The sequence below is a fragment of the Poecile atricapillus genome, chromosome W, assembly GCF_030490865.1.
Source record: "Poecile atricapillus isolate bPoeAtr1 chromosome W, bPoeAtr1.hap1, whole genome shotgun sequence".
In the NCBI taxonomy this organism is placed as follows: Eukaryota; Metazoa; Chordata; class Aves; order Passeriformes; family Paridae; genus Poecile; species Poecile atricapillus.
Genome location: NC_081288.1, coordinates 25,736,592 through 25,764,465, shown reverse-complemented (window position 1 = coordinate 25,764,465; position 27,874 = coordinate 25,736,592). Strand labels below are relative to the sequence as shown.

The window sequence follows — 27,874 nt, the reverse complement described above, 5'->3', positions numbered from 1 at the left end:
ATACATAAAATCATTAACAATGTGATGATTATCAGAAGGAATATCTGAAAGAAAACTGTAAGAAGTTGAGATACAGTGGAAATGTCAAGGGAAACATACTTCCCTTAGGAATATGCCTGTGAATCTTTCTTTAATATTTTTTTCTCCTGAACACAGGATAAGGATGTTACAAGAGACAAACTCAGATTTTCAATTTGACATTTACCTGAGGGGATCCCAGGTGAATGCTGCTGGACAAGCTAGCACTTGAATGTCAGTCCATTCTCTTAAGAAGTTTAGAACAGGTAGCAAGAACAGAGATTTCTTTCCTGTAATCTTTCTTTTAGGCAACCTAAAGATATAGAAAAGTGAAAGCACAGGAGAATTCAGCATTTGGGTCAGATTCAGGCCATGAACAACATGGAGATATTCTTTTAGTGCAAGTAAGATAATTTTGTGTGTATTTGTTTATAAACAACTGGGCTGATGCTGTTCAACTCAATTCATCAGGGTGATTGAAACAGTACTACAGAATAATGACTTTTATTTACTATTATTCTCCTTAGCTGGATTCAAATCATCACTTAAACTTGAGAAGACGCCTCATTTACCAATTGTGCAAATGGAAGAACTGTTTTCTAATGAAATATTGACAATAAATAAACAGCTGACACAACAGTTCTCCTGTTCTGGTAATAGTTATAAACTTTCTTATCTAGCAATTTCCACTTGAGATGTTGACAGCAAAGCCCCAACTTGCCATTTGAGCATTTGAGATATAAAATTCTTCACACTTGCTGTTAACTTAGAAAGATATGAGCCCTTTACAAACCTTTGACTTTTAAATCCATCTCACTGGGCACTAACACCTCTGAAATGAATGATAAGTGCATTAATTTTTATTTTTTTTTAAAGGAAAAAAAAAAAAAAGACAAGAAAAAACCCAAACAAACCACAGATTAATTAAAGAATTACTATCAAAATTTGGGTTACCAAAGGATTCTGGCTGCTAAAACTAAAGTCCAGTTTCCCCAAAAGCTGTTTACCCTGATCTAAATACTTTGACTGTTCTCTTACCAGCAGCCTAGTATAAATAGGAATAAGTAATGAAACCATCTTTCTGCTGTGCTAGTTTTTCTGGAATACAACCCCTGTGGTAATAATTACATGGGGCTTATCCATCCCAGCATGAACACCACCAGAGTGTCAATTATAACAAATGTCTGGTACCCACAAGTGTGTGTAGTAAAGAAAACCAACTGTTTCCATTCACTTAACCTTGGGGTCAGGGTTTCCCACTGGGACTAACAGCTTTTTTTCCTGCTGTAAATATCCATTTGAAGTTGCTAGGATGTGTTATGATACACAGACCTACTCTTTCAGCACTTGCCTTTTTCTTGTTTGGTAATTTGAGCCTAACTCTCACCAGGGGTTTACACCTGTCTCTGGTTTTTATTTGTATTATCCCCTTTGGGTGAGACATTTCGCTTTCTTTTCCACACCATTTGCAATACAAGCTGGGGAGTCCCCAAAGCCCACTGGTAGCACAAACTGGTAGTGACCTATTTCTTACCTCTGGGGTATCTCTTGCAGCTATTTGCTATCTTCAGCTTTTGAGACAATTACCAGAGGAGTGGAAAAATCAGTAAAAATGGAACCACTGAGCTTTGATCCTAGGAATACAGACTTCCCTCAGGCAAAACCAAGAACAGGCTATTGCAGAGGAAATTATAATTACATATACAAAAGAAAGGACATTTTCAGTAGTGTAGACAGTGACAGTGGACATAGATAAAAGTGTTTGGAGGAATGTAATTGCAAGGCAGTCCGATTATTACACCTTCCTCTAATCCTATCCCAAATCACAACCAGTTTGGCTCAGGAGCTTCACAGGCTGGATGTGGCCTGTAGGAGTTTGATAACTTTCAGCGGATCTCTCTTCCATGAATTTGTCCACTTTCCTCTCCAACATGTATAAGCGCTCATCATCACAACATCCTTGGCAGACTAAAGCTTCAGGTTGGTCATCTGGAAGAATTTCTTCCCTGAAAGGATGGTTTAGCATTGGAATGGGCTGCTCAGGAAAGTGGGGGAGTAACCATCCCAGGAAGTGTTCAAGAAACAACTGGAAGTAGCACTTAAAGCTGGTAGTGTTCAGTCAAAGTCAGGACTTGATCTTGGAGGTCTTTTCCAACTTGAATGATTCTGTGATTCCATTACATCTTTAACAAAAAAGGAAAATCTATGGGGAGCAAAAGACGGCTGGCTGGTATCCTTGAAGACTGAAGCTGCTTGTCACAACACAGCAGACACAGGAGATAGCAGCAGGGCAAACTTCCTGTTTTAGGATGTTATGCTACTGCTGTCATGATACCATCCCAAATTTTGGATATGTTGGCTGAAAGGGATCCAGAACACCTTATTATTCAGATTACAGTTATATATGTGTGGGGGGAAAAGGAAAAGAAATTATAATGGATGAGCATCCCCAACTCTGCATTGTATATGCATCCTAAAGAGGAAACACAGCCCTAATTTTTTGTGAATGAACCTGATTGAGATGATAGTAAATATGCAACCACATTACCAAAACTGAAAAGTGCAGTAACACAAACTTCCTCCCTAAAATCTACCATTTCACATAGGTGAAATTTCAGAATCTCAGTGAGCCTATTGCCACAACTCTCCACACCTTCCAGCTTTGAGAAGACTTGTACAAATAATCTATATGTGTCAGATTTTGATTGTGTTCTTCTTACAAAAAGAAAAAAAAATCTGAACAATAAAACCCCTTTTAATTAATTAAATACTTGACATGTAACAAAGACCTCACTATATGCCCAACGTGGTCATAAATCTGCTTCTCTCTTTGTAAATAAGCCTTAGAAGGAGCTAACTAAAAGGATAAGAAAGGATTTCCACTAATCAGGATTGCTTTCACATGGCTTTATTACACAGAGGAATCACAATGACTGGCCCTGCACTTGCTCTCCTTTCACCAGTGGACAGATGCAGTCATTCCAGTGGAATAGACAGAAATGGAAGTCATGGCCCATTAGCCAAAAAGACAGTCCTACAATCCTTATCCTCTCTAAGCTGCCAAAGGAAGGTAAAAGAGAAAAGTTGTTCTGCCAGTTACCAAATGGAAATGAAGCATGCAGCTAACAACCATGAGATACTGGTATCTCTAAACAAGAATCTAATCTTGGGACTACACCAAGGGTTTATAAAATGGGAAAGTATAATGCAAACCCCACATGACTGAATTTAGCAATGAGTATACTGTTGATGACTTATACTGTTCCAAAGGCAACGCACCATTTGGTCGAAACATCTGGACCCACAAGAGCCAGCTACTGCACACTGTAATTATTGCCTGCTCTGAGCTAGGGTATGGACACAGTGACTGTGAGAAATTAAGAATGCTGCTGAAAAGTAGTATTCCTTCCCACACTACTGTAGCACACTGAAAACTCAAAAACCACTACAGGAAGTGTAATAGAAAAAAAATAAGAGAGAGAACACAAACGATTGAGTTAACCTTTGTCATGTTTGATTCAATAAAGCTGCCTCTTTAGAAATTATCTAAAGCTGCTGGAGTACTTCCAATTTATCACAGAACTCAGCATCTAAATTATACGGGCAGTAGAGAAACATTTTTAAATATTCCTATCCCATACATACCTCAATTATATTTCCTCATTTCTAGGATCAATTAATCAAGCTAGAAAAATCAGAGCTCGCTTTTGCAGCACCTGCCTTTCCCAGAAGATAATTTTCATTGTATCACAAAACTTTGGTTGCTTTTTAACCTAGGAAATGTTGGGTTTGAGTGCTGAAACAGAAAATAACTTTTTTTTTACTCATAAATGTACTACAGATAAATGCAGTGCATAATCCTTTATAAAATGTTTTCCCTTTCCAAAAAAACATTAAATATCAGGAAACATATCCCCAGATGGATTACAGAATGGCAAATACATTTCATAGGCATTTTTATTGTTGTTATTATTGCTTGACAGAGTAAAAATAGAAGTGTCTTCAAAGGTGTCTTTCCCTGGAATAAGCAACCCAACATAAAGATAATTTATATGCTGAAAAAGTTACAGTCAATGCATTATGGCTGTATATATAGGATCTCTTCATTTACAATTCCCTATCTCTCCCAAGAAAGCTCAGGTTGTAAATTTTTTAGACTTCCACTGCACCTTGCCCAATGGGGCCCTGAATGCAGATTTTGCTTGCCCCTGTAAGTATGAGCAATCAGAATTACACAATTGAGTTTGCTGTTGCCCGCAAGAAAAAAAAAAAAAAAAAAAAAAAGACAGTATTTCCGACTTCCTTCAGGGCCGAGAGGTAAAGCTGAATGTTGTAGCCTTCAGGTGCAGGAGGCAGTTTAGAGCTGTTCTATTTTGTTTCAAATAGTATCTGTCAAGGCTAAAGCAAGAGAAGGGCAAACTCCGGAGCCTATCTGTGCTTTCCCTCACACCAATGAGGGAGTTACATCTTCCCATTCCCTTCATGAGCAGAATCCCATCTCTCGAAATGAACCTTCTAATGCATCGTGATCTCCTCAATGCCACTTTCGTTTGATGTATGATTCATGGTCCTCTGCAAAACGTTTTCCCTTGCCAGAAAAAACATTAAATATCAGGAAAATTGTCCCTAGATGGATTGCACAATGGAAAATAGGCCTCAATAGAATTTTTATCATTGTCATTTGCCTATTTGTCCCTTAACAGCTCACTTTTACTGCTTGTCTCTCCCCTCGACATTGGAGTTTCATATGGACCATCGGTTTGCCAGTGTAATGGGTTTTCACAGCCAGGGGAAGGTAAGCGCCAAGGATTATTAATAGCGTTCCTCGATTAGTTAAGGGAAAGATAAATGTGACACCACCAACAAAACCCCTGAATATCTGATACCAGTGAGGAGTGGGTATCACCTGCCGAAAATAGAGCGAGAGAGATTATATAACTGGGGTTCCTACCCCGAGTTCCATCTCTTTTTGACCACCTCCCTATCTAACACCTTTTCAAGCGTGCTTACGAGAGGTACAAGAGGTAAGTAGCAAGAAAATTCTCAAATCCACAGCAAACATGGATTCACCAGCTCCGGGCAAGAAGCAGGACCTTCGCAGATAAAGATTATCTTCCATCACTCCGGCCTCATTCCCCTTTCCATAAACAAAAGCCCGGAAACAAAGAGATGCAAATCTCTCAAACACTGAGGAATGGCTTCCCGCAGAGAAGACTCCAAACGAGAAGAATGGATCATTAAAAGGAGTAAATAGGTGAACTCATTGAAGGAGAATGAGAAGAAAAGCAGGGGTGAAGGTGGAAATTACAAAACTGGGGAAGGAAGAGAAGAAAGTCAACGAGAACGAGAGTGCGGGCTTGCAAAGAGATTTTAGTGAAATAGCCAGCTGTGAACCGAAGACAAAAAAAACCCACGATATCCAGAACACGTCTAGAAATGACACGTCTCCTTCTGCACAGATGATTGTAAGCGATGGGATGAAATCGCTCTCTTTGGGGTGGTCACTAGGAAGCTAAAGGAAATGTGTCACCATTTTTGCAAAGGACCGCCGTCTTTCTGCTTCAGTTCTTGGTGTGAGGGCTTCGTGCTGCTCAGGAGATTCTCCCTGCATTGTTTGCTTTTGGCAAGGGTTGGCTGATTTCTCCTTAATTTATTTGGTCGTTTACTTAGTAACAATATCGTCATTCCGGCGCTGGTAGAAGGGGGAGTTGATCTACACAAAAGTTTTGGTTCAGACAACTTGGAAATCCACGGCGTGGATTTTGCAAATAGTTCGGGCAGAAAAATTGGCAGAATCTCAGAGATAAAGGAAAACGTGTCATTCATCTCTCAGGGATGATGAGAAAAAGATGAAGGGTCAAGTGAGAAACTGTCAATTCGTGAAACGCCTTTTTTATTAGAATAACAGTTTTGACTACAGGTTGGTGGTTAAAAGCTTCTAGAAATTTGCTAGCTATCCTTAAAGAGAGACACTGCTGAGGCTGGAGCTGGGCCTCACCGCTCCTCCATGTGAGATCCCAGCTGGCCGCTTCGCAAGCCCTGTGTCCCTGCTTTCACCTTTCTGGCTGTGGAGGGTACGCACGGCTTCTGAGCTGGGGGAAATGTTATTTACGCTCTACAGATGGCTCCACCTGATCTGAAGCCTCATTTTTCTGACACCTCTCACTTTTCGCCTCCACAGCATGATTAGGCCGTAGAGGGCTGACGGATCCGATGACGGAGGGAAAGCGGGGCAGTTCGCGCATCGTTAGGGATGCGGAGGGAGCCGCCGGGCTCCCAGCCGCAGGACACGGACAAGGAATGCGCCTCTGGCCGGTTTGCTTGGCATGAGGCTAGTTAACCTGATCAGCGTCTGCCAGCACAGCAGGCAGCGCTGCGCATCGCCTCTGCCAGCCACCAGCTCGAGTTCCCCCCGAGGGCAGCCTCCCAAATGGGCTCTGCCTCGTCAGCAGAGCGGGGTTAACACCGAAACACGAGTCACCCGCTAGGAGAGAGCATCTTCACTGGCGGGTGGGCAGGTGCGCTCCTCTTTGTAAGGACCTAAAAGGAAGCTCTGTGGCTCAACAACGGCTTTGCAAAAGATTCGCAAGAAAGGGAAAAAACCTGCGGAGACTGAGGCCCAACTCTTCTTCAGACTGCACCGATGCTGCACGCAGCAAAGCTGGGAAAGCAGAGGGCGATGTAGCACTGGGCCGGCGGTGTCTGCACTGGGAGCAAGAAGAGATTGTCCTCTCTTTCCTCAGTTAAGGAAAGGTAAAGGGACGTCAATTTCATAAGATATGGCATATTGATCTCTGACAAATAGCTGCATATTGATGGGTCCGCACTTATCCTACGTTTAAAATGGACTAACAATAGGGTTCTAACTCTGAATTCCGCTAAAGCAAGAAACCCCAGTACCCCGAGTGCTGTCTTTACTGCACCCTTCCACCTCCCAGCTCCAAAAAAACCGCTGAGCGAGAATGACCCATGCAGGAAGGTGCACAGAGCTCTTCTGTGGGGCTGCTGTTTATCTCGGTTCAGCATCCCAGTGCTCAGCTCCTCTGTCCCTGTAGAACAGGGAAGGATGCGTTCAGCCTAAGGAGAGGGACTTGGCTCCATCATCCATCTCCTTGTTTGTCCTTGGAGGAAACTAAGCATCTCTTGCATCTCGGGAAATACATGGAAAAGGGAGGCCGGGGAGAAAGTTCCAACGGGAGAAAAACGACAGTCCCTTCCACAATGAAGAGACTATTTTTAGGAAAGAAAAGAAGAAAAAAAAAAGGGGGGGGGGACTCCAATGTCCCCTCCCTGCTCCGTCCTTCTGCGTTCAGTGTCATGGTAATGACTTACCCATCATAGCTGAACTTGGGCCGTGGGAAAAAAAAAAGGGGGGGATGGGGCTCGTACTCTTCAAAGCACAGAGCAATTATCGACAGCACAACCCGAGGTTCTGCGCCAGCCGCCCCCTTTTCCAGGCTGCTCTCCAGCGGCCCCATTCAGAGGAGAGGTGTGATTGTGGCAGCAGGACCGGCCCGTACCCGTCGATCGCGCCTGGGGATCTCGCTGCCACCGCTCTGTCCTCCCCCGTCTCTCCTGGAGCAGTGATGCCAATACTCCTGCAGAGATCTGCCCTACTACTGGGCCCTAACCTTGGCTACCTCAGCCTAATGGCTCCTGCCCAAACTCTGAGAGAAAGTTGGACTACTTACCATATTTTATGTGAAAAATGGGCACAGATCCTTGGAGAGAAAAAAAAAAACCAAAACCCTAGAAAACACATTACAAATCCTAAATGCTTTCTTTTTTTGACTCTAATGGGAAGTGCCTGGTCCTGCCTGAGAAACCCACTACTGCACAGGAGCTCCTCACGAGTGTGTTGTCACCTCGCATCTCGTTTTGCCATACCCTATCGCGGAAGATTCTGCAGCATATTGTGCATTACAAACGGGATCCGTAGGATTCGCTGGGATGTGATAATTAATTCAGTGAGGATGATGCTTAATATGGACTGGCCCGAAAGAAACAAGGTCTAAAAGGAATATGTGTGTGAAGGGGAGGGGGAAGGGAGAAGGGGGAAATGTTTAAAGTGGTTGAAGGATAAGGCAAATGTTCAAAAGCTACATTACATTTGCTTCCCGACCTCAAGAGCAGCTTGAAGCTTGGCATATGCTGCAGTTCCTTACTCGTCACCGAATATAACTGGTAAAGCTCATCCTGACTTACTAAAGGAAAAGGCTCGGCTCTGCACCACTAGTTTGTCCACTGCACCCGAGGACTTGACCTTGGCAAAACTCTTTCTCCAGCCGGTATCACAGCAGACTCTGGCACTGTTCCAGTAAGGCTTAGGCTCCAGCCTCCCAGGGAGCGACCCCCACCCGCATCCTCCCCCACCCCAGTCCCCACAGAGGCATCCCCGTGCCCTCTCTTCAGCTGAACCCTCGCGGCTGTGGACTACTTGGTGCTCTGCAAACTGGAGAGCGACAGCCCACAGCACTTATCCACGCAGAGCTATAGAGCTGGCACAGGTCCAGCCTTTCCCGGTGTGCCATCCCCACACAGCACTGCAGCTTTGGTCATATGAGCAGAAATGATGAGAAAAGCACTTTTTAATCTTTTCGCACTTGCTTCCCTGTTCAAACAGTTGCAGGATGGCTATGACTGACTTGCTCAGCGCTGAGGATATCAAGAAGGCTGTGGGAGCCTTTTCAGGTGAGTACTTTTTTCTATTTTTTTTTCTTCTCTCTTTTCCTCCTTTCATCTCTTCAGGTTAGGATAGCTGTGCATTTATTTCAGCTATGGGAAGATTAGAGGAACTAGCTAGACAAAATTTCAAATGAGGATGTGTTTTCAGATGTTCAACGAATGCCTCTGACAGGTTTATGAAGTACAAGGCTGCATCCTCAGCAAAGTTGTCCTGCACATTAGGGAGGTGAAATGTTTATTTTAAAGGAAAGTAAGCAGCAACTGCGGACAGACTTTGCTTCTACTGAGAGGATACTTTCAAAGGGAACAAACCCCTCGGTGAACCAAGCTGCATTATATATTGGTGTGGGATAGAGAAGTCAGCAGTGGATGTCGGCAGCTTCCCTCTCACTCCTGAAATTTAGTTTCAGATGTTACAGAACTGCTGTTTCCCGTTTCAAGGATATAAGAAACCACTCTTGTACTTCCTATGCAGAATCCCCGGGTGGGCTTTGCTTTTCGGGATGGACAGAAGGCAACAGTACAGCAAGCGGGAGCACTGCTCGACTGCAGGGGCTCCCTGCAGGTCGAATGGCTGCAGTGGTCCACACTTCCCTCTCAGACTCCTCCGAGTATCAGATGTTCCCTGCCGCTCTCACTCATCGCGACCCCCAAACTGACAGCAAGCCCTCTTCGTGCTTACAGAGATTCAGGCAGTTAAGGTTGCTCCCAAAGAAAGGCAGAAATCGTGCTCCGGGATACGCGCTATGCCCCCCTCCCCCAAACTACCTGGCTGACCGCACCATCCCGGGGAGCCGCCTCTGTCTGTCCTGCTCTGTGCGATGACCTTCCCGAACAGACAGAAGCGCAAGACCCGCTGAGCCTGGCTCAGCTCAGAAGCCGGAGAGTGAGAGGGAGCGACAAATTGCTTTTCTGGATCCAGCAGCTGTTTTACTCATTAGCTTCCATTGTTCTATGGCCATCTCCAAGTCCCGGAGCAGATGCAATTAGCAGCAACTAATGACAGATCTCAGTCAGGCAGATCACGGAAGACTGAGCCTCCTTAATTTTATGTAATGGGAAAATTTAATGCGGCGGGAATAAGAATGCATGAGGAACAGAAAAAAAAAAGTCCACCGCACGTTTTGGAGGTCACTGCATGGTATTTCTAATCCACATCTCAGTTGTTAGGCTACCTGGGTGGGACAAAAGCGGCTGCGGTTAAAGGACGGGGGAGGTGGAGCAGGTAAACCGGCTCCGATTTCAAGGGCTCTGGGTTGTTTGTTTCTTTCCTCCCCGGAGACAGCTCCTCACAAGGTCTTGCGAGGCAGCGCGCCGTGCAGCACTCCCTTGCAGTGAGCTCACACACCACGATTGCACATTCCTTTAGCGGTTGAAATGCAAACACTGATTTCTAGTAAGTCTCCAGAAAAAAAAAAACAAAACAAAAAACAGACAGTGCTCTGAAATATTTCTCGCCAATGCTTGAGCACGAGCATTTTTTAGGTTTTTGGTTTTTTTTCCCAGGGGTGGAAATGTCAAAAAGTGACAGCTGTCTAATAGACTGCTCTCAGATGTCTGTTCTAGTGTACAACTTAGACAAAAAAACCCAAAAAACAACCAATAACAGAAACGAACAAACAAAAAAAACCAACCAGACAAGCAAAACCAAAAACCAAAAAAAGGTTTAAGACATTGAAATGAGACCAAGCACATTAGACCTCAGCTCCCAAAGCTTCCAAGTCTATCACAGACTTCTTGTGTGACCTTGGGCAAGTCTCATCCTTCTGTAGCTCAGCTCTTCATCTGAAAAACCGAGATATTGCCTCTCTGCCCCACTGTTTATTTCCATTAGCACCTGCGAAGCACGGACGATTACACTGAGTACACCCATCACCTACCAAAGCTGTGCTCCACTGTTCCTCCCGGGGCAGGAAAAACAGCAGCACGGAAGAAAACCACAGGTATGTGTTGGTGTGTGTGCTTCAATGACTGTTCTAAGCAGTTCTCTGGTTTTTCATCTCTTGTAGCGGCTGAATCTTTTAACTACAAAAAGTTTTTCGAGATGGTAGGATTGAAAAAGAAAAGCCCAGAAGACGTGAAGAAGGTTTTCCATATTCTTGATAAAGATCAGAGCGGCTTCATTGAGGAGGAAGAATTGAAGTAAGTAAAGTTACATCCCTTTCAAATATCCCCACCTAAGGAGTCTAATTTCCTGTGGGTTATTTTTACAAGACTCTAGGTAGTAACACACAGCTCAAACTCTTGACTAGTATTTGTGTGCTACACCAGTTGTTTGCTGAGCACATCATCTAAAGAGTGTTGGAGATAGCTAGTTGCCACTTGGATTGTGGGATTCCTGAAACACATGAATGGTCGATACCTTACAGGTAGTTCTTCAGCCAAATGCACTTTCAGAGTTAACTACTTCTGAATGTTAAAGAAGGTCAACAACAGAAGACACGACGCTGGATTCTGACTTGTGTCTAAAATCAGTGGTAGAAATAAATATGAAGTGCAATTGTTCTGTGGAAAAAAACAAACAAACCAAAACAAACAACAAACCAAACAAAAACAAACAAACAAAAAACCCAAAACAAACCTTCCTTTTTTTTCCTATGCCTCCTTCCCAGGTTTGTCCTGAAGGGCTTTACCCCAGAAGGAAGAGACCTATCAGACAAAGAAACAAAGGCTCTTCTGGCTGCTGGAGATAAGGACGGTGATGGTAAAATTGGCGCTGATGGTATGTAATTAGAGGAGTAAACTTTGACAGTAACAACCGAATGTTACCCTTACACACAAGAACTGAGGAAACCCAGGAATCACGGGGGGCTGTGACCTTCTGAAGGGCAAAAAACAGTTTGGGTTTGATGAATGCCAAGCCCTGCTCCATTTGCCATACCTTGCTTGGAGGCGTTAGAGGAAGAGGAGCCGAGTTGTGACACTAGAGGGGGCAGGAGCTCACAGAAGCCGGCTGTGGGTCGGGCACTCCGCAGCGCAGGACTGAGTACCCAGCCAAACTCTACCTCAATTACTGTATTTTCTCTGTTGATATCAACGGAGTGAGGATCAGGGCACTACGAGTTCAGGGACTGAGGCTTGACTATAAAGCTTGGAAAGAATAATAGCTGAGCGCCAGCATTTTTGCTTGATGTTAAGTTAGCAGGAAAGTAGTTCATGACTTAGCAAAGCAATGCCCTTAAAATTCAAAGTACACCCATTTTGCTACAGAATTTCTATACAATAACAGTCTATCCAGCTTATGCTAGTGTTTACGTGGGCCTTCACACCTAAGAAAGCTTGTCACTCCCTTTTACTGAATATGAGAAATACAAGAAAAGAACAATTTTTCCTCTCACAGCATTGCTTAAAAAGCTAGTGCTGTTTTCTATTCCCCCTTGGGATGAATCAGCTTAGCCCACATACAAAATTTCTCCTTTTTTCTCTTTTTTGGAGGTGAGAGTGAATGAAACACACTGAAGGAGACAAGAAGAGATGCAATTCTAAACTAAAGCTTTCCTCATTGCAGGAGAAGTTTGTGGCCAGAGTACTAAATCACCTAGAGAGCAGGCAATTGCTAGGGTTTTGACATATCAATAAGCCATATAATAAGCTGAAATCTAAAAAAATACCTAAACCCCCTCATATCTCTCTGTGTTTACCTAATCTCTGAGATTTTTCAAAAATGTTATCTCAAAAAAATAAAAAGGTCAATTAAAAGATAAATTAAAGGCAAAGTTAACTAACACAGTCTCCCAGCTTAGAAAATGACACACAAAATCAGCCACTGACATATCAGTCAGGTGATGCACACTGGCATATCAGTGACTATGGCCATGTTCCTAGACCAAGGCTCTTAATTTCTCCAATCATGACTATATTAAGGTTTAGGAAAAGCTCCTACACTTCAGCAGTGCCGCTGAATCCAGTATGAGTGCCATTTCTTGGATCTTCATATTCTTTATTATATAGGTCTTCTTTATACACACTAAAATAAGTGATAGTAGTACTAAAATCACTGGGCAAGTGTTTCAAAAGAAAATTTTATTCAGGTAAGTAAGCTTACAGCTGATCCACCAGCCTTAGATAAATTTTCAGCTATTCCAGAAGGCTGCAAATCAAAACTGGTCTTAATTGGAATAAAATATCAGTATTGCATAATGATTTTGGCTTGTACAGGAAAATACAGCATTAACCTTTATATTTAAGACTACCATAACTTTTTTCTTTGAAACAATGCCTGAAACCCAGTATATTGGAATAAAGCAATATGAAATGCCTCTTCTCCTTATATCTTTCTTCTGAGCTTTTACTGTTCCCTAACTTTAAAATGGAATTACTCTGTATTTACACTTGATAATGAGAAGAGAATTATGTGTTTTTTCCTATTGATTCTTCTGACCATATCCCTACATACAACATTACCAGTTTCTTTCCCATTTCTTAAATTTGACTTTAACAGCCAATTTTTACATCAGAAAAGACTGAAATACATACAAAACTTAACAGGATGAGGATGAGTAGGATACTTCCCAGCTTTTGCTTTGGCCCATAAATCCAATTCAAGACTATAACTGCAAATGTAAATAAAACATCAAGTCATAAAGGTACATCACATTCATATGCAGTATTGCAATGCTGTATTCCTTTTGTGAACCAATTTTGTTTCCTGCAGCTGAATTTTCAAGCTTTACTTCCACTTCTTGTTTCAAACATCAACTTCCTAAATCACTAAACGATGGCAAACAAGCAGCCTTTCACAGGGGTTAATGTTAATTCTCCTGATGGCCCTTGAATGCTGTCCCTCAGGAGCCCACAGCAGTTGTAAGAACTGATCTTTAGGGATTTTTAACACCACAGAGACAACTTTCTCAGATGTATCATCACAAACATTAATCCCAAACTAATCAGCCTTCTTCTAGCTGGGGTCTCACATTACAAATCTTCTCTTAGATCTCTTGCTTTAAACCTTTTCTCATTCGTGCAAGACCATTCAGCTCTGAAATAGCTTCAGCAGTTTACCTCTTGTCTGATCACGGTTTGAACTTGTGGCTGATGAAGCAAAGAGCTGAAAACTTGCAGCCAGTTCCTGTAAGACACGACCATCTTCTGTGCAGTGTCAAGGCCCCTCCATATTCCACCAATGTGGTCAGAAGATGATCAATCTGAAAAAAAATTGCAGGTCATGGCCAGGTTACCTCATTACACAAGCAACCTTAGTTTCCAGATCAGGCTGAAAAATGATGCTGAAGCAGCTCTAGTAGCTTCAGGAAAATATTTATTTGCCTTTATTTCTTTTATAAGAAAGAGGAGTATGAAAAGTATGAAAATTTCTAGTCATATTGTTTTAAATCTATTTTATTTATTGGCATTGGACATGCACATTGTGCTTTTTAGTTTCTTGATATTAATAGACTTGAGAAAATACATACAGAACTTTCAAAGATCATGCACTGTAGGCAACACAAATCCAAATTTGTATCCCTGTATATCAGAATGTTGTAAAAATATGACATTAAGTGTGAAAGATTAAGAATCATGACCTTGCCAGGTGAAAGCCATAACAAAACAAAACAAAAAAATTTGGAATTCCTTCTTTTCTTATCCTGCTTTGTGCTCTTGCATCTTCCAAAATAAATTAGTATAAGTCATTAGTTATAAAGTTTCCTAAACAGACTTGCTGTTGTAAAGAAAACGTAAAAAACACAGTCTGATGAGAGAAATCTTGAGCCTACAACATGTCCTCTGTAATCATGTCTGTCATTTCAGTAAAATACTAGAGGGCATGCATTAGGCTGCTATATAGTACTAAACTGTACTGAACACAGTGAAACAGTCCTCTCCTTTTAAGTCAGAGCTTTGATACAAAACAGCTAGTAAATTATTTTACACGACAAAATGGTCTAAATCCTTGCAATTTAAAGCCACTATTTGTGCAAAGAAAGACATAACTTAATTTTGTTTGGAAGGATAACTACAACTGGAAACAATGATATATTAAATCACAAGGATTCCCTTATTAACAGGCCAGTGAGAGGCAGTAACCATTTACAAGGGAATGATATATAGTGCATTATCTCAGAAGTTTTGCATATATCAGTACATTTTGTAACAATGCTTCCACAAGCCACCTGTGGTTGGACTAACCCTCATGCAAAAATGAGTACTGAATTAATTTAGAAGATTATTCAACTGGAACATCTTTGAAATATTTAAAATACATTGAAAATCCTGGGAAAAGTGAAATTGTTGCAATTATTCAAGAAGGACTATTTTATGGCTTGCTGGCTATCAGAAAATACCTGTGAAATATATTGCTATTAAGTGATAATAGTACTATGAAAATGTATTATATAAAATATTTGGCTGCAAGTCTGAATAACCTTTTCCAAACATAGTCTGTAGACACAAATGATTATAAAAGGTATTTAATTTAGCGGTAATAGGTATGACAACTTGTTTTAACAGTATATGCATAGTTAGTTTTCCCTTTTGGAAAGGTTTGATCCATTGCGGTTCATGTTTCTCTCTGTGGGATTTATTCACACAGAGATTTAATAATCATAGCCTTTCTCCTTTTCTTCCCAGAATAGTTGCGGTTTTTATCACAAGCACTTTATGTTATCTCTTAAATTCAGTTTGCAACACTTTCAGTCTATGTACCCACCATGTACAGGATTTATACATGTTTTGTGTTAAGTAATCTGCATCACTAATCCTAATTTGGATTTACATCTTTCAAAACGATGGATAAATTTGGAATTAATTTAAACCCTCTGACATTTTTTATTTCTCAGTCTGGTTTGTCTGCATTTGGCAACATGTATTTTGGACACGCCATCAAAAGTGCTATCTGTTTGCACACAACAGTCAATTAAGATCTCACTTGTTTAGAGATTAGCATTTTTCAACTGAACACTAGAATATTCTTTAAAATGCCTAATTTTCATCTTCTATCTTTTTCAGTTGCCAGACTTTACTCTTCATTATGTCAAACTTCAGTAATTTTTTCTTGAGCCTTTACGGACTACTGCCTCCCCTATTTGTCATTTTCCTCTCAGCTGATTATGTTAAACCCATAAACCACTCTCTCTGCATACCCTCTAATCCCTTTATCATCTTTGTTGCCCTTCTTGGGATTCCCTCCAGTCTGTCATTTTCAGTGCTCTGAGGCACATACAACTGTGCAAGGTATTCTCATGTGTAACTCTTCCAAGGTTAGATGGAGTTAGGAATTATAACCAGGCAGCTATTCACCAGGATACAAATGTGCCTTTTCCATGCTTTATCTCCCTGCTGAAAGGCATTATATACACTAAAATAACCCCAAACTGCAGATAGATAAGTTTATGTAAATATTATGGATGTACCACTAATAAAAGCCACAGGGTAAAATCCTGGCTCTCTGACACCACAGGAATTTTTCTAATTCTTATAACACAGTCAGAATTGCTACATAGGTTGGTATGAGCCTTCTGTTTTTGTAATCTGTCATTTTCACTCAATTTACAATTACAAAATTGAGTTTAAATGCAATAGAATTATAATATGGGACACGAATACTTTGAAAGTCTCATTAATGATTCTCTTTGCCAAACTGTGATAGAAAGGAAATTTATCTCACTGAAAGATTAAATTTCTAGTTCTTGCCTTCATCCCATTGAGAATTACAAAGAAATAACTGAGAACTAATCAAGTTCTTCAGATGAAGAGTGGTAGAAGTCTTACAGTCTGGCATGTATAGCATTTCTCCCTTTCATTTCTCTGTAAGATTTCCCAAATCATACTTTCCCTTTAATTAACTTGGATTTCTTTGCTCTTCTTTATTGTGATATTTCTGCTACACCAATGACTCTGTATTCCTTGTAATATGCTTCCTCCTTCTTTAAATTTTGGTTTTTAAAATATTTTTTAAAATTCTTTCCCTTCTCCAGAATTTGCAACTATGGTGGCTGAATCATAAAGGCTTTGACCAATGCAAACCCTTCACCCACCCTTCACTGCCCAATTCCAACCACCTCCTGCTGACTGCTTTGGCTCCTGTTCTATTTATTTATGTTATTTTATACTCCAGCTCTGTTCTCTGCAATCCTGCAACTCTGTAATTGTGCTGAAAGACACTGTTAAAATAATAAAGGTCACATCAATCTGGGCTTTCTTCTCTCTCACTACAACTTGTTTCTTATTTCATGTAGGCTTGGCACACGCTGAGAGAAAATGTTACTTGTTTTGTTTTGTTTGGTTGGTTTTTTTTTCTGACATCCCTGCTGCTTTATCCCTAGCTAGGGTAAAGTAGGAAGAAATTTAAAAAATTATTTGGGATAAAACATGCATATAGTAAGTCATTCAGTCCAAGTCCTGAACTGTGGCAAAACTGACTGCATTATTTTTAAGCCACCCCTGCTAAATGGATGTGTACTCATAGCGTGGAAAATCTCTAGTGATGGAAAATCTCTTGTGATGGCAATTACCCAACTTCATTTGGCAGTTCGTTCTTTCAACTTAATCAGTATTATAGCAAAAAAGTATTTCCTAATATTTAAACTACATCTCCCCTGCTGCATTTTGGTGATCAGTAAGTTGATCTGTATAATTTTTTTAATTTACCCATTGCAGGGGGATTTTTGCATAAAAGGTTTGACAGGAATATCAGTTGGTGCCAATCATACATGAAGATAACTTCATAAACTATTAAAAAGTAGTCACTTCTGAAACACAGGGTATGTTTAGTAGTAGTGTTACACAACTATCTAGGACAGGAAGAATGGCATACTCACAAGAAATAACAATATGAATTTCAGGAAAAAGAACACTGAGATTCAGGTGTGATGCTGCAGTTGATAATCCCACTGTTAAAACAGTAAATCAGAAAATCCCATCAAAAAGATTTTATTCTAAAACTTTACCAGGGAAGTGAACGTCTTCTTTGGAGTTATATATAGGAAACTGAGACTTATGCTAAGGAAATTATTAGCCAATAGTAAGCCTATGACAGAGCTCAATATTTATTTCCCAAATCCTGTTCAGTTACTTTGGCACCAATCTTACGCTTTTTACCAGTGTTGTTGGGGGTGTTTTGCTTTTAAAGCAAAGACTAAAGCAGGGGGAAAATATTTTCAGGCAACATCTCCCCAACAACTTGACAAAACATTGATTATTACTGCAGTATAAAGGAAGCATATTTTCCATTTCTGTATTCCAAACTATTCCCTGCAGCAATAATACCTTATTCAATTTAGATTTATTATCACCAATTTAGTGGAGACACAAAGATAAGGCTGAAACCCTGTCATCATCCCACTGTACAGAATACCATCCTCTGCCACAGCGATTACCCAATGCTACTCGGGAAGCCAATAAACGTTCCCTAAAGCCATTCTAGATCCTCACTCTGTAGTAACTCGCAAGGAAGACTTTTTGCTGAAGATGCTGTGCATTCAAAAGAAACCCTTTGGTTTTGCACACTGTATATACGGTTCTGAAGGATGTATTGATTTTTAAGTATTCTAAATAAAGCAAATGAAAACGGATTGCGGTGAAGCGAGTTTATTTCCTGCTTTTTCTCGGCAGCTGCTGACCTCGCGTGGCAATAAAACCACATTACAGGAGCGCACAGGGCTACCCAAAAGGCATCAGGCACCACGCTGCTGCAGCAGCGAGAATGAAGGGCCGGGGAATTCGAGAACCGACATAAAACAAAGCCCTTTATACTCCCTTTTTATTCTCTTGAGCTGCAAGGATTTGTATTTTAATGCTTGCTTCACTGGATGGCACGAAAGCTGAGATTTTATCGAGGGGTTTGGCAAAAAAAAAATAAAATAAAGACTATAGAACAAATAGCAAATAAATAAAGACACTAATGAGACTAAAAAATAATTGTAGCAGATTATGTCAAAAAAATCAAATTACAGCAATATCAATGGCGATATTTCACTAGCATAGAAGTCTGAATACCCCAATGATCCCTGTTTCAGTCTTTCTTCATGTTGTTACCTCAATCACTCTGGAACAAGCAACACTGAGTGCCTAATTTGGCCTGTAAAATTTCAGCCATAGAGTAATGAAGAAGGTGAAAAGAAATATCCTTTATTTGCAAACTGAAAGAGTTACATTGAGTAGAAAGACCTCCAAAATACCATCTCTACTTTTCATGCTGACAGTAAAAGATATTCTAAACCTGCATTTGGTAGATTTATTCAAATATGCAACTGGTATACTCAGATCCTGTATTCTGAGATCTTATACTCAGAATTCTCAAAAGCTCTATTTAAACATTCTTTTTTCCCCCTCCTCCCAACTGCATGTTAAATTAAAAGTTCAAATTTCAATATGCATCTATTGCCGAAGAAAATAAAAATTCAAATACAAGTGTAATATAAGTAAATCTCTGCCCAGAGGCAAAATGACTGGTTTATCAATTGCCATCAAACTACTGGTTTCCTTCCACTGCCGGATCTTCAATGCTTCTTTTAGACTCTTATTTTTCCCCACACAAATTTCTTCTAAATCTTCTCCAATTCTTCAAATGTTTTATTTCAAATTTTAAAAACATTTAAGTTTTCCTTTTATTTGGATGTTATCTAGCCATGACTCAAAATACAGCAAACAAATGTCAAATTTGAAATACAATAAAATATAAAACAAAACATTTCATATACAAAATATTAAATTATTCATTCTTATATATAGCTCTTGCTTTAATGTCTTTGAGACTGTCACAGAAACCACTGTAAAGCCTGAAGAAAGCAGAATTTGCTACATAATTTAATCAGGCTTTCTGCAGTGTGGATTACAGTATGCTTGACAAATACAAAAAATCCACACTACCCTGCAATTTACTGTTTCATGAAGAAAGATGTTTTAATTTTCAGATGCATAAGCAAAGGAGCAAAATTACATTTCTCCAATAAACATTTACCTTAAATTTCTTAATTGCCATCTTACATCTTCTTTGCCCTGAACAGTAAGCGTTCCATAATTTGCTTCCCTGTTGTAATACAGTAGAAGTTATGAAAGAAAAAAAATACTGTAGCCATCCTGTTGAAGACAAATTTTTAAATAATCAGTACATATCCTTTACTTAGATTAATATCCAATGGTTTGCAATGAGACATAATTGAATGACAAATAAAAAAATAAACATTACTTGTTCATACTGGAATTCTGTATTGCTAGAGAAGAAATTGCTTGCTCTGAGCTACAATTCAAGAGGAAAAGCCAAATCTTCAAGTCATAGCTGAACCATCACTTCCTGACAAATTACATCAGCATTTAACAGAAAGAGTTTGCATTAGCAGACTGTCACCAACTCTTAAGATTTCTCCAATCACCATTTACCATTTCTAAATCCTTTACCAACAAATGCATAATTGTTTAGGCTTTAAGGGTCCTGCCAAGCTCTTAATGGAGCTTCATGGATCAGCAATTTTCCACATGTCTTATTTTGGGACTCAATGGACTGCAGGCCATAACACCTGTTCACCTTACAGAAACTGAGCTAGGATTTATATTTACAGTCTAACTACCAAGTCCTGAGATCAACACTGCCTAATGTCCTGAGATTGCTTCCACACTTCCTTCCTTTTATCAATGCAAAGGTTGTTTGTTTGCTTCTTTTGCCTTTTCTAACTAAACTAAATATTTTTGAAGACTGGTAATGTAGTTCATGATTCCCTTTCCTGCAACACACACACAGTTTTAGCAGAGCCTCTGTGCTAGAGTAGCTAAACATTAACAACATTCTGTTCAAAACAGAGTTAATATTGCTATGGAATTACACACTGCAGCATTGCACAATATTTGCAACAAGTCTTGCCTTAACAAAACAACATCAAAAATTGGGCCCAAAGATTCACTGAAGTCGCAAATTAGCTTACAAAATTTTTATTAATGAGCATAATGTACAAAATAACTTAACCTGACTCTAAAATCATAGACTGGCATTTAAATGGCTGGATTATAGAAACTCATTCTTTTATTTATAAAGCAACTTCAAATGAAATAGAAATTATAAGGCATGCACACCAAAATCCAGCTGTGGTTAAATTACATGCTGACATTCTTGTTCTAACCCCCCTCAGGAGCCATGGGTAATACAGAGAGAAGAGCACTGGCTTTAGGCTGGTGCTTAAATATCTCCTCTAAGTCCTGTACTCTCTCATTGCTAACATGGGCTTGAACCTGAGCTCCTGCTCCTTCATTCTGAGCAAGCACTTTAGCTGATTCTCTTTTCCAAAGAGACACACCCTTTGGAAATCCCATCACTCTCTAGACATTTAAAATTACATTTCTCCTAAACACAGGAAAGTGAAGACAAATGTATCTAAATAGGGTTAGCTGTCTGCATGACAGATCAATCATCAAAACTTTTCTGTTTGACTGTAAGGTGGGATAATTGTTTCACAAGGGAGGAAGTATATTTCTGGTTAGTGCCCTTCTGGTCAATAAGCAAATAAGCAAAGCTTAACAAAGGCTGATGCACCTTTAAAGGCAAAAGTTAATATAAATATGAATACTAGAGTCCCTTCTCCAACCACCAGAAAAATAGAAGGAACTGCATGAACTAGAATAGTGAATGGATCAGATGATCCAAACATAAATACTGAAAAGTTTATGGAACTAACAAGAAGCCCTAAGCTAATAAGCCTATGGAACATGCAGCTAGAAAAGATACTTCTTTCATAAATTCATTCAGTCTTCCACCTAGGAAAATCTAAGTGAAAGGATCTTGTCAGTACCTGGATCAGCTTGTTCAACTCATATTGCCACAACAGTTTTTAACTCCAGGAGATGTTTTGTGAGGTTTATGTACAGAAATACAGTTGGTTTCACTGGTATTACAGTAGCACAACACTGGCATTAACTTAGGCCTTCAGGTGGTAAGAACATGGTAATTCTCTATTAATGTACATTTACATCTGACATTAGGAAAAAATTCTTTACTGACACAGGTTGCCCAGAGAAGCCATGGATGTGCCATCCCTGGAAGTGCTCAAGACCAGGTTGGATGGGGCTTGGAGCAAGCTGGTCTAGTGGCATTGAGGCTGGAATGGAATGGTCTTTATGGTCCCTCATTGCACAAACCATTCTATGACTCCAGATGGGTAATGAGAGGTGCAGGACCAGAGGTCAAAGGCTTAACTATTGATTACTGGAGGGAAGGTCCAAGGATTGCTGAAAACTCAAATGGTTCAGAGACATTTTCAGCTTTTGGAAACATGGTCTGGAAGGATTTTTTTTTAAATTATAACATTTTAATTGTTAACAAATTTTACTCCCTGTGTATTCACAATGCAATTCAGCTTAAAAATGAATCACTAGAAAGATACAAAAATATATAAGAAATAGCAAATTTTCTCACAGTTATTTCTGCTTTATAAAGAGGAATAAAAATTATGAGGCTGTGCTAATTTTATGCTTCATTCTGCAGATGAATGAAGATTTTGTCTTAAAAACATTTGCATTCCTCTCCTTTAAAGCAATTTTCAATTTTGCTGGATGCAGCACAATTGCATCTACTCTTTCAGCTGCAATGGGTTGTTGAAATTGAGCTATTGCCCAGCACCTGCTCTTAGTCAGACAGCTGAAATCAGAGGTTAGGGGAAAAAATAAAGATTTTTTGTCATTGTAATGCAAGTCTCCTTTTAGCTTTGCTGCAGTCAGTGTTCAATTATGTTCTGTAACAACCTCCATTACTAGAGCCAGTGTTTTTCTGTTCTCTCTGCATATATTAACTTCCTTGTTCACACGTGAGATCCTTCTTAGCAAGGCAGAGTCTTAAGAGACATTTGCCCATAGGCTTCATGAGTCTCTATCTTTTTTGGGCTGTTGAGGATCCTAGTGTTCAAATGCATCTTCATTTTGAATGCTTGAAAGGTAACTGATACAATAGAACTTAAATTATCTCCCAATGAAGGTCTGATAGGTCAAAATTAACCTGAAATTCCATCTAGTCTGTTGAATACAAAGCATTGAACAAGTAACAATGAAGGGCTCCCACATAATTTTTTATTCTATTTTTACAAGCTCTGAATCCTTCTCCCTCAGAATTTTTATCAGTTCACTGTGTAGCCCAGAAATTTAAGGTTTCATCAGAAGCAGGAATCAAGACCCTACATCTGTAGGAAGAAAGCCACAAAGATTTTGACCAGCAAGGCTCAGCCACAAATGGAAAGGAAGTAGCTGGTGTGAGCAGCTATTGGGAAGGCAGGAGCAGGAGCCTTGCTTCTGAAGCAGGAAGTAAATGGACAGAGAGCTCTGAAACAGAGGTCAGAGGGTGAACAACATTGAAATTCAAGATCTTGGGAAAAGGAAATCCAGAGCAGGAAGTACTGGGATGATTAGAGTGAGGATTTGAAAAGCCTGGAGCAGAAGACATTTTATTACAATATAAATCCATTATAATAAATTGACCTTGAAAAGAAAGGCTATCATTAAGGTGAAAATGTTGGTGCCTCAAAATTTAGCCTGTTATATAAGGGAAGAGAATAGAAAACAGAGTGTTGTAAACTTTTTAAAATTTAATTAAGAGTCTCAAATATTTCTCTTATCCTTCTTCCTCCATTAAACCTCCAAGTCTTGGAGTCACATGGTTGAATCTTAGTTTTCAGCAAAAGGAAAAAAAATTTAGCTGTCATGCCATCAGAGAAAATCTTGAACATTCAAAGCCTTAAAAAATAGGATATAAACCCAAACATTAACTTCTATTTTTTAATAAATCTCATTATTTGAATGTAATCTGTCTTGCAGTTTTTAACATAAGATACAGCATTAGTGAAAGCCTAGCATCTGCCTTCTAAGCAGACAGCAGCTAGAGATCCAAAAAAAGATCCCCAGCTGCTATCATAGTCATCATCAGCACATAATGACTGGCATGCTGGAATTGTGGGTAGCTCATTTAAAGCTGTCACATATTCATGTATTCTCTGTTTGACAGATTAACCCCTTCCCTGGGATGCAGGAGCACACTCAGTGCTCCCTCCCCAGCATCCAATCCCCCTGTGCAGGAGAGCACAACACCATCGCTCCAAGAAGGGCGCTCGCAGCTCAGAAGGCTCAGGCCACACAAAAGGCCACAGCAAGCCCTCAGTGTGTCACAGACACTCCTCTGTGGAGAGATCCAGACAACTTTCTGTGTTCCAGCTCCCTGATCAACAACCCACTATCTACTGCATTGGGGAGTATTTTTAAAAATTAAATAAAGACTTCAGGGTTCCTTCCTGGTGCTTTTCAAGTTTCCATGTGCACGAACAAGAAAATCAAGATTCAAGCTGGAATTTTTCCAGACATATGCAGAGTAATTACTCTCCGGAAATTCTCTTTATCTTCATCCTTGTGGATTTGAATGCATCCTTGAGAAATCTTTCCCTCCTTTCATATTCATCAGAAGAGAGGACATAGCAGTTCCAATTAGCTTACTCGAACCTCTACATCTTGTAGAGGTACCTACCCTACATTTAGTAATTTGCTATTTTCCATTGATACCACGACTGGCATCCATTTCTAACTTCCTCCCAGTGGAGGAGATCAGAAACAAATGGCAGATATTCCAGATCAGTCAGAAGGGGCTGTGGTAACTGCCAACAAATCTTTTGGCTGATTCAACCATTTTGTAATCATCTTATATTTCAGTGCACCGATTCTCAGCCAAAAAGCCTTCAGATCTGTGTGTCAGCCCCCACCACAAAAGAGCAAAATCTGAAGACCTGAACTATAATGGTGTTATCAACAGAGCTAGAGAAAGCATCCAAATTCTCACTTCTGTGCTAATAGCCCCACTCTGAAGAGAAATAAAAGCTGGTTTTGGGGGATGCCAAATGAAGTAGCCCTCAAAATAGATGGAGTATCTATTTATTCCACTGCTTGGGGGAAGTGTAAAGAATGGAAATCTACAATAAAATTTACACATCCTTTCTTGCAGTTTTCACAGCTCTCCAGACATACCAATAAACATTCATAGTCAATCCTATAAGAATCTATGCGGATTTAAAAAGCTGCATGAACTCTGAATATTCATTCACAAGAAACTGCTGATGCCATTTTGTCACAATGCTTCCTTTTAGTAACATAAGATTTTAAAAAGAACTGATGAAATACTTTGTATTTAAGAGATTTCTTACAGAAAAACCTACTAATTCCTTTTCCTCAACATTAATGCCCTCCTGAGAAGCACTGCTTACTCCAAAGAAATCTACAGCTCTTCCTCAGTAGCTTTTATCAGGCAGCAGGTTCAAGTTACAGGTTGTAACCTGCTCAGTTCTGAACATACCCAGAATGTTTGCATCAATAGATGAACAACTGTGGAAACAAGTCCTAGTAATATTAGTGAACTCTGCCTCAGAAAAAAGTCACTTTATAAAAGGTATGCTCTGTGAAGAAGATAATGAAGTGACCTATGCAGTGCCTGACAGAATCTGGAACACCAACCATACCTCAGTCTAAAAGAGTGCACGACCTCAGTTTAATCCCCTTTGTAAAGCCTTACCTGGTGTCTGAAATTCCTTGCCACTCCTGCTGGAGATGCAGTTCCACCATTGCTGCAGAAGGCAGCCGGATGAAATGCGAGCCACACACCACACGTGCAGTTCAACTGCTGGTTTAAGGGAATGTGACTTCAAATTTCAGGGTCTTGTGGCTGTCAGGAAAACTTTTCCTACTCACATGAGAGAAGGGGCACTTCCCACTCAAAATAATCTTGTTTTGTTTGAGGGAAGAATTAAATGTGTGAATGAAAAGAGTGTTCTGTTCCTCCTTAGCTGCTAAATACAGGATTTAACCTAATAAACACTTCTCTAGGGTAAGGCCATCACCCTCTTTTGTTGGGGTTTTTTTTTGTTAAAATCCGCAGGGTTCTTCTTCCCCTCTTTCTCACGTATTCAAGATGAGAGAAGCTTCAGTGAGCACAGCTACCAGCATTCCAATTTATTCAGCAGCAACCCCTGTGGACTGCTAACAGCAGACTGCGATTCTGTTTGGATTACAAGGTGCAGATAAGTAATTCCATCCTTAATCTATCACTGTCAATGCTGGTAGGGGAACAATTTATACCTGTGAGAAGTCAGGCAGAGGAAAAGATAGATTGGGTAAAAAAAATTAAAAATATTGTGGGGTAGAAGGACAGAAGAAATAGAGAGGATACAAGTCCATTAAGAGTTCTGTGCACACATGCATGCAGAGGTAGGAAATGAGGGAATGGGATAAAGGAACAGGGTGCTAATACGAAAGCAGCAAGCAGGAAGGAGATATCCAGGTCCCAAGCAGAAATTTTCAGTAGCAATGAAAATCTCACTTCCAACATAATCTATGCCTTCCATTGCAGTGATCCCAGTGTAAAATGCCAGGGATATTTGTGACCTCTGTAAATGCTGATGGATACCACCACACTGCAGCCACGATCAATAAACCTCAAGTACATCATAATGAAGCCTCAAAGCCTTCGCTTGGAGACCTGTCAGTAAACTGGGGCAATATTACAGATAGACAACAAAGGATAATGCAAAGATTGCAAAAATGGAACAACGCAGAGGCAAGTGAACTTCCTGGAGGATGGAGCGGAAGGCAAAAAGATGAAAGAGGAGGTAAGCTATTTAGACATAAGTGATGGAGAACATCAATAGCCCACATCTGTTTTATGTGATGGAGGACTTGGGGATGGAAAACACAGAAAGTAGTAATGAGACCTGGGATTAATTTTTCTTTTCCCTTTTAAAGGAACAGTAGGGACTCCATCACTTATTTTACTACAAGTCATCATCTACAATTGCAGTCTTCCCACTCAGGATAGTGAAGTCTTGTTCATGTTTTTATCGCAGAAACAATGTTATTTTATGTGTCTATAGAAGACTCCTTTGATTCAGCTATAGGTTCTTATTAATTTTATGTTATTTGCATGCCTGCATAGACACGTCACAGGTTTTATCCCAGGAAAGGCAAAAGAGCCGCCTTCTAAGCAGTTACATAAAAATAAAATGTTGAGATCGAAATAAAACTTGGAAAACTTTTATTTTTGACCCTTGGAATGTCCAGTGTTAAAACCCAAATACAGATGCATTATTGATTTCTCTGTTCTTCCCAAGCTTACTCACTGCTTTCCGCAGTATGCGTGTTCTGTGCTCCAGAATAAACAACCCAAAGTGCAGCCAAGCGAAGTTCATACCCTAAAAAAGTAGGGCATAGGTATAAAAAGGTATGGATTGCTATTAATGGCATGCTTTCTGATGGCACCGATCTTTCAAAGAGGTTGCAAGGAGGGAAAAACCCAGGAAGTTTTGTGGTTCCCTTTTTCAGCTTCCACGCAAACCCGCTCGCTTGGACTGCTTAAGGAAGACAGAAAATCAGTTCTAAGAATAAAAATAGGGAGTAGAAATAGTTCAACAGTAGCCAAGGGAGAGCTTCGTAGAAATATTTTAAAAGTAAGAGAAAACAAATGAAGAAATTAACCTACTGCAGTATGAAAGGCTATAAAAATTAACAAAGAGAGGGGGGAAAGAGGAGAAAACAGCTAAGAAACCAACAAACAAGAGAACTTTCTCCGTGAGTACATTAACACGGCCAACACAAGGAAAAGTGTGCAGCGGAGGGAAGGAGGGGGGATCAGCTGCTGGCCCGGCCAGGGAAGGAGCGCAGCTCCACTCCCACAGGGTGACGGCGGCCTCACAAACCGCCTGTTCCCGCCGTGCTGACCCGACTTCGTGGCCGACTTTGAAGCTGCGGCAGCAAAGCTCGGAGCCCGGCACAGCCGCGGCTCCCGCTCCGAGCCCTGAGGGAAGCGTGACCCAAAAGCCGGGGCCGGGCGCGAAGAACGCGCAGGCCGGGCCAGGCCGGGCTCCGGCTGCGCGCATGCGCAGTAAGGCGCACGGAGCCAGGGCCCTTCCGCACGAAACATCGCCTTCCGCGGCCTCACGGGCAGGAAGTGGGGGCTTCTTCCCCCGCTCGCCTCTTCCCGCCTTGGGGCTGCCGCAGCTCCCTGCCCGTAACTTTTATAATTTTTCTGCCGTGCCCCCAGAGGGTCATTTCAGCCCCCTGGTGCAGGGCCCCTCTGTTCTACCCAATAACAAGCCGGCCTTCGCTGACGTTCTTAGTTGCCAGGCAGAATTCCCCTTCGCGCCTCCCGTACCGCCGCGGCGCCACCGGGAGGAGCGGGGCGTCTGCTTTGATTGACAGTACGGCTAGGGGGCGGGGAGAAAGGCCAGAA

At 40.6% G+C, this 27,874-nt stretch overlaps 1 protein-coding gene and 1 long non-coding RNA gene across 2 annotated transcripts; one reads left to right on the top strand and one right to left on the bottom strand.

Moving 5' to 3' along the window:
* Nucleotides 1-205: 205 nt before the first annotated feature.
* On the bottom strand, nt 206-27,824 carry LOC131592251 (uncharacterized). The gene is made up of 3 exons (XR_009280554.1): nt 27,728-27,824; nt 13,705-13,847; nt 206-331 (listed from the first exon to the last, which is right to left on the bottom strand). It is a non-coding gene; the product is annotated as an uncharacterized LOC131592251 (long non-coding RNA).
* LOC131592250 (parvalbumin, muscle) lies at nt 4,943-18,212 on the top strand. Its single transcript, XM_058863644.1, has 5 exons — nt 4,943-5,042; nt 8,642-8,709; nt 10,713-10,845; nt 11,316-11,425; nt 16,617-18,212. The coding sequence occupies exons 2-5, from the start codon at nt 8,649-8,651 to the stop codon at nt 16,643-16,645; spliced, it is 333 nt and encodes a 110-aa protein (XP_058719627.1). The 5' UTR covers nt 4,943-5,042; nt 8,642-8,648; the 3' UTR covers nt 16,646-18,212.
* Nucleotides 27,825-27,874: the final 50 nt, after the last annotated feature.

Excerpts from the sequence above, each read along its gene's own strand:
- LOC131592250 (XM_058863644.1), top strand. The coding sequence starts at position 8,649 with ATGGCTATGACTGACTTGCTCAGCGCTGAGGATATCAAGAAGGCTGTG. Across the intron at positions 8,710-10,712 it reads GGCTGTGGGAGCCTTTTCAG|CGGCTGAATCTTTTAACTAC; the intron begins GTGAGTACTTTT and ends CATCTCTTGTAG. Across the intron at positions 10,846-11,315 it reads ATTGAGGAGGAAGAATTGAA|GTTTGTCCTGAAGGGCTTTA; the intron begins GTAAGTAAAGTT and ends CCTCCTTCCCAG.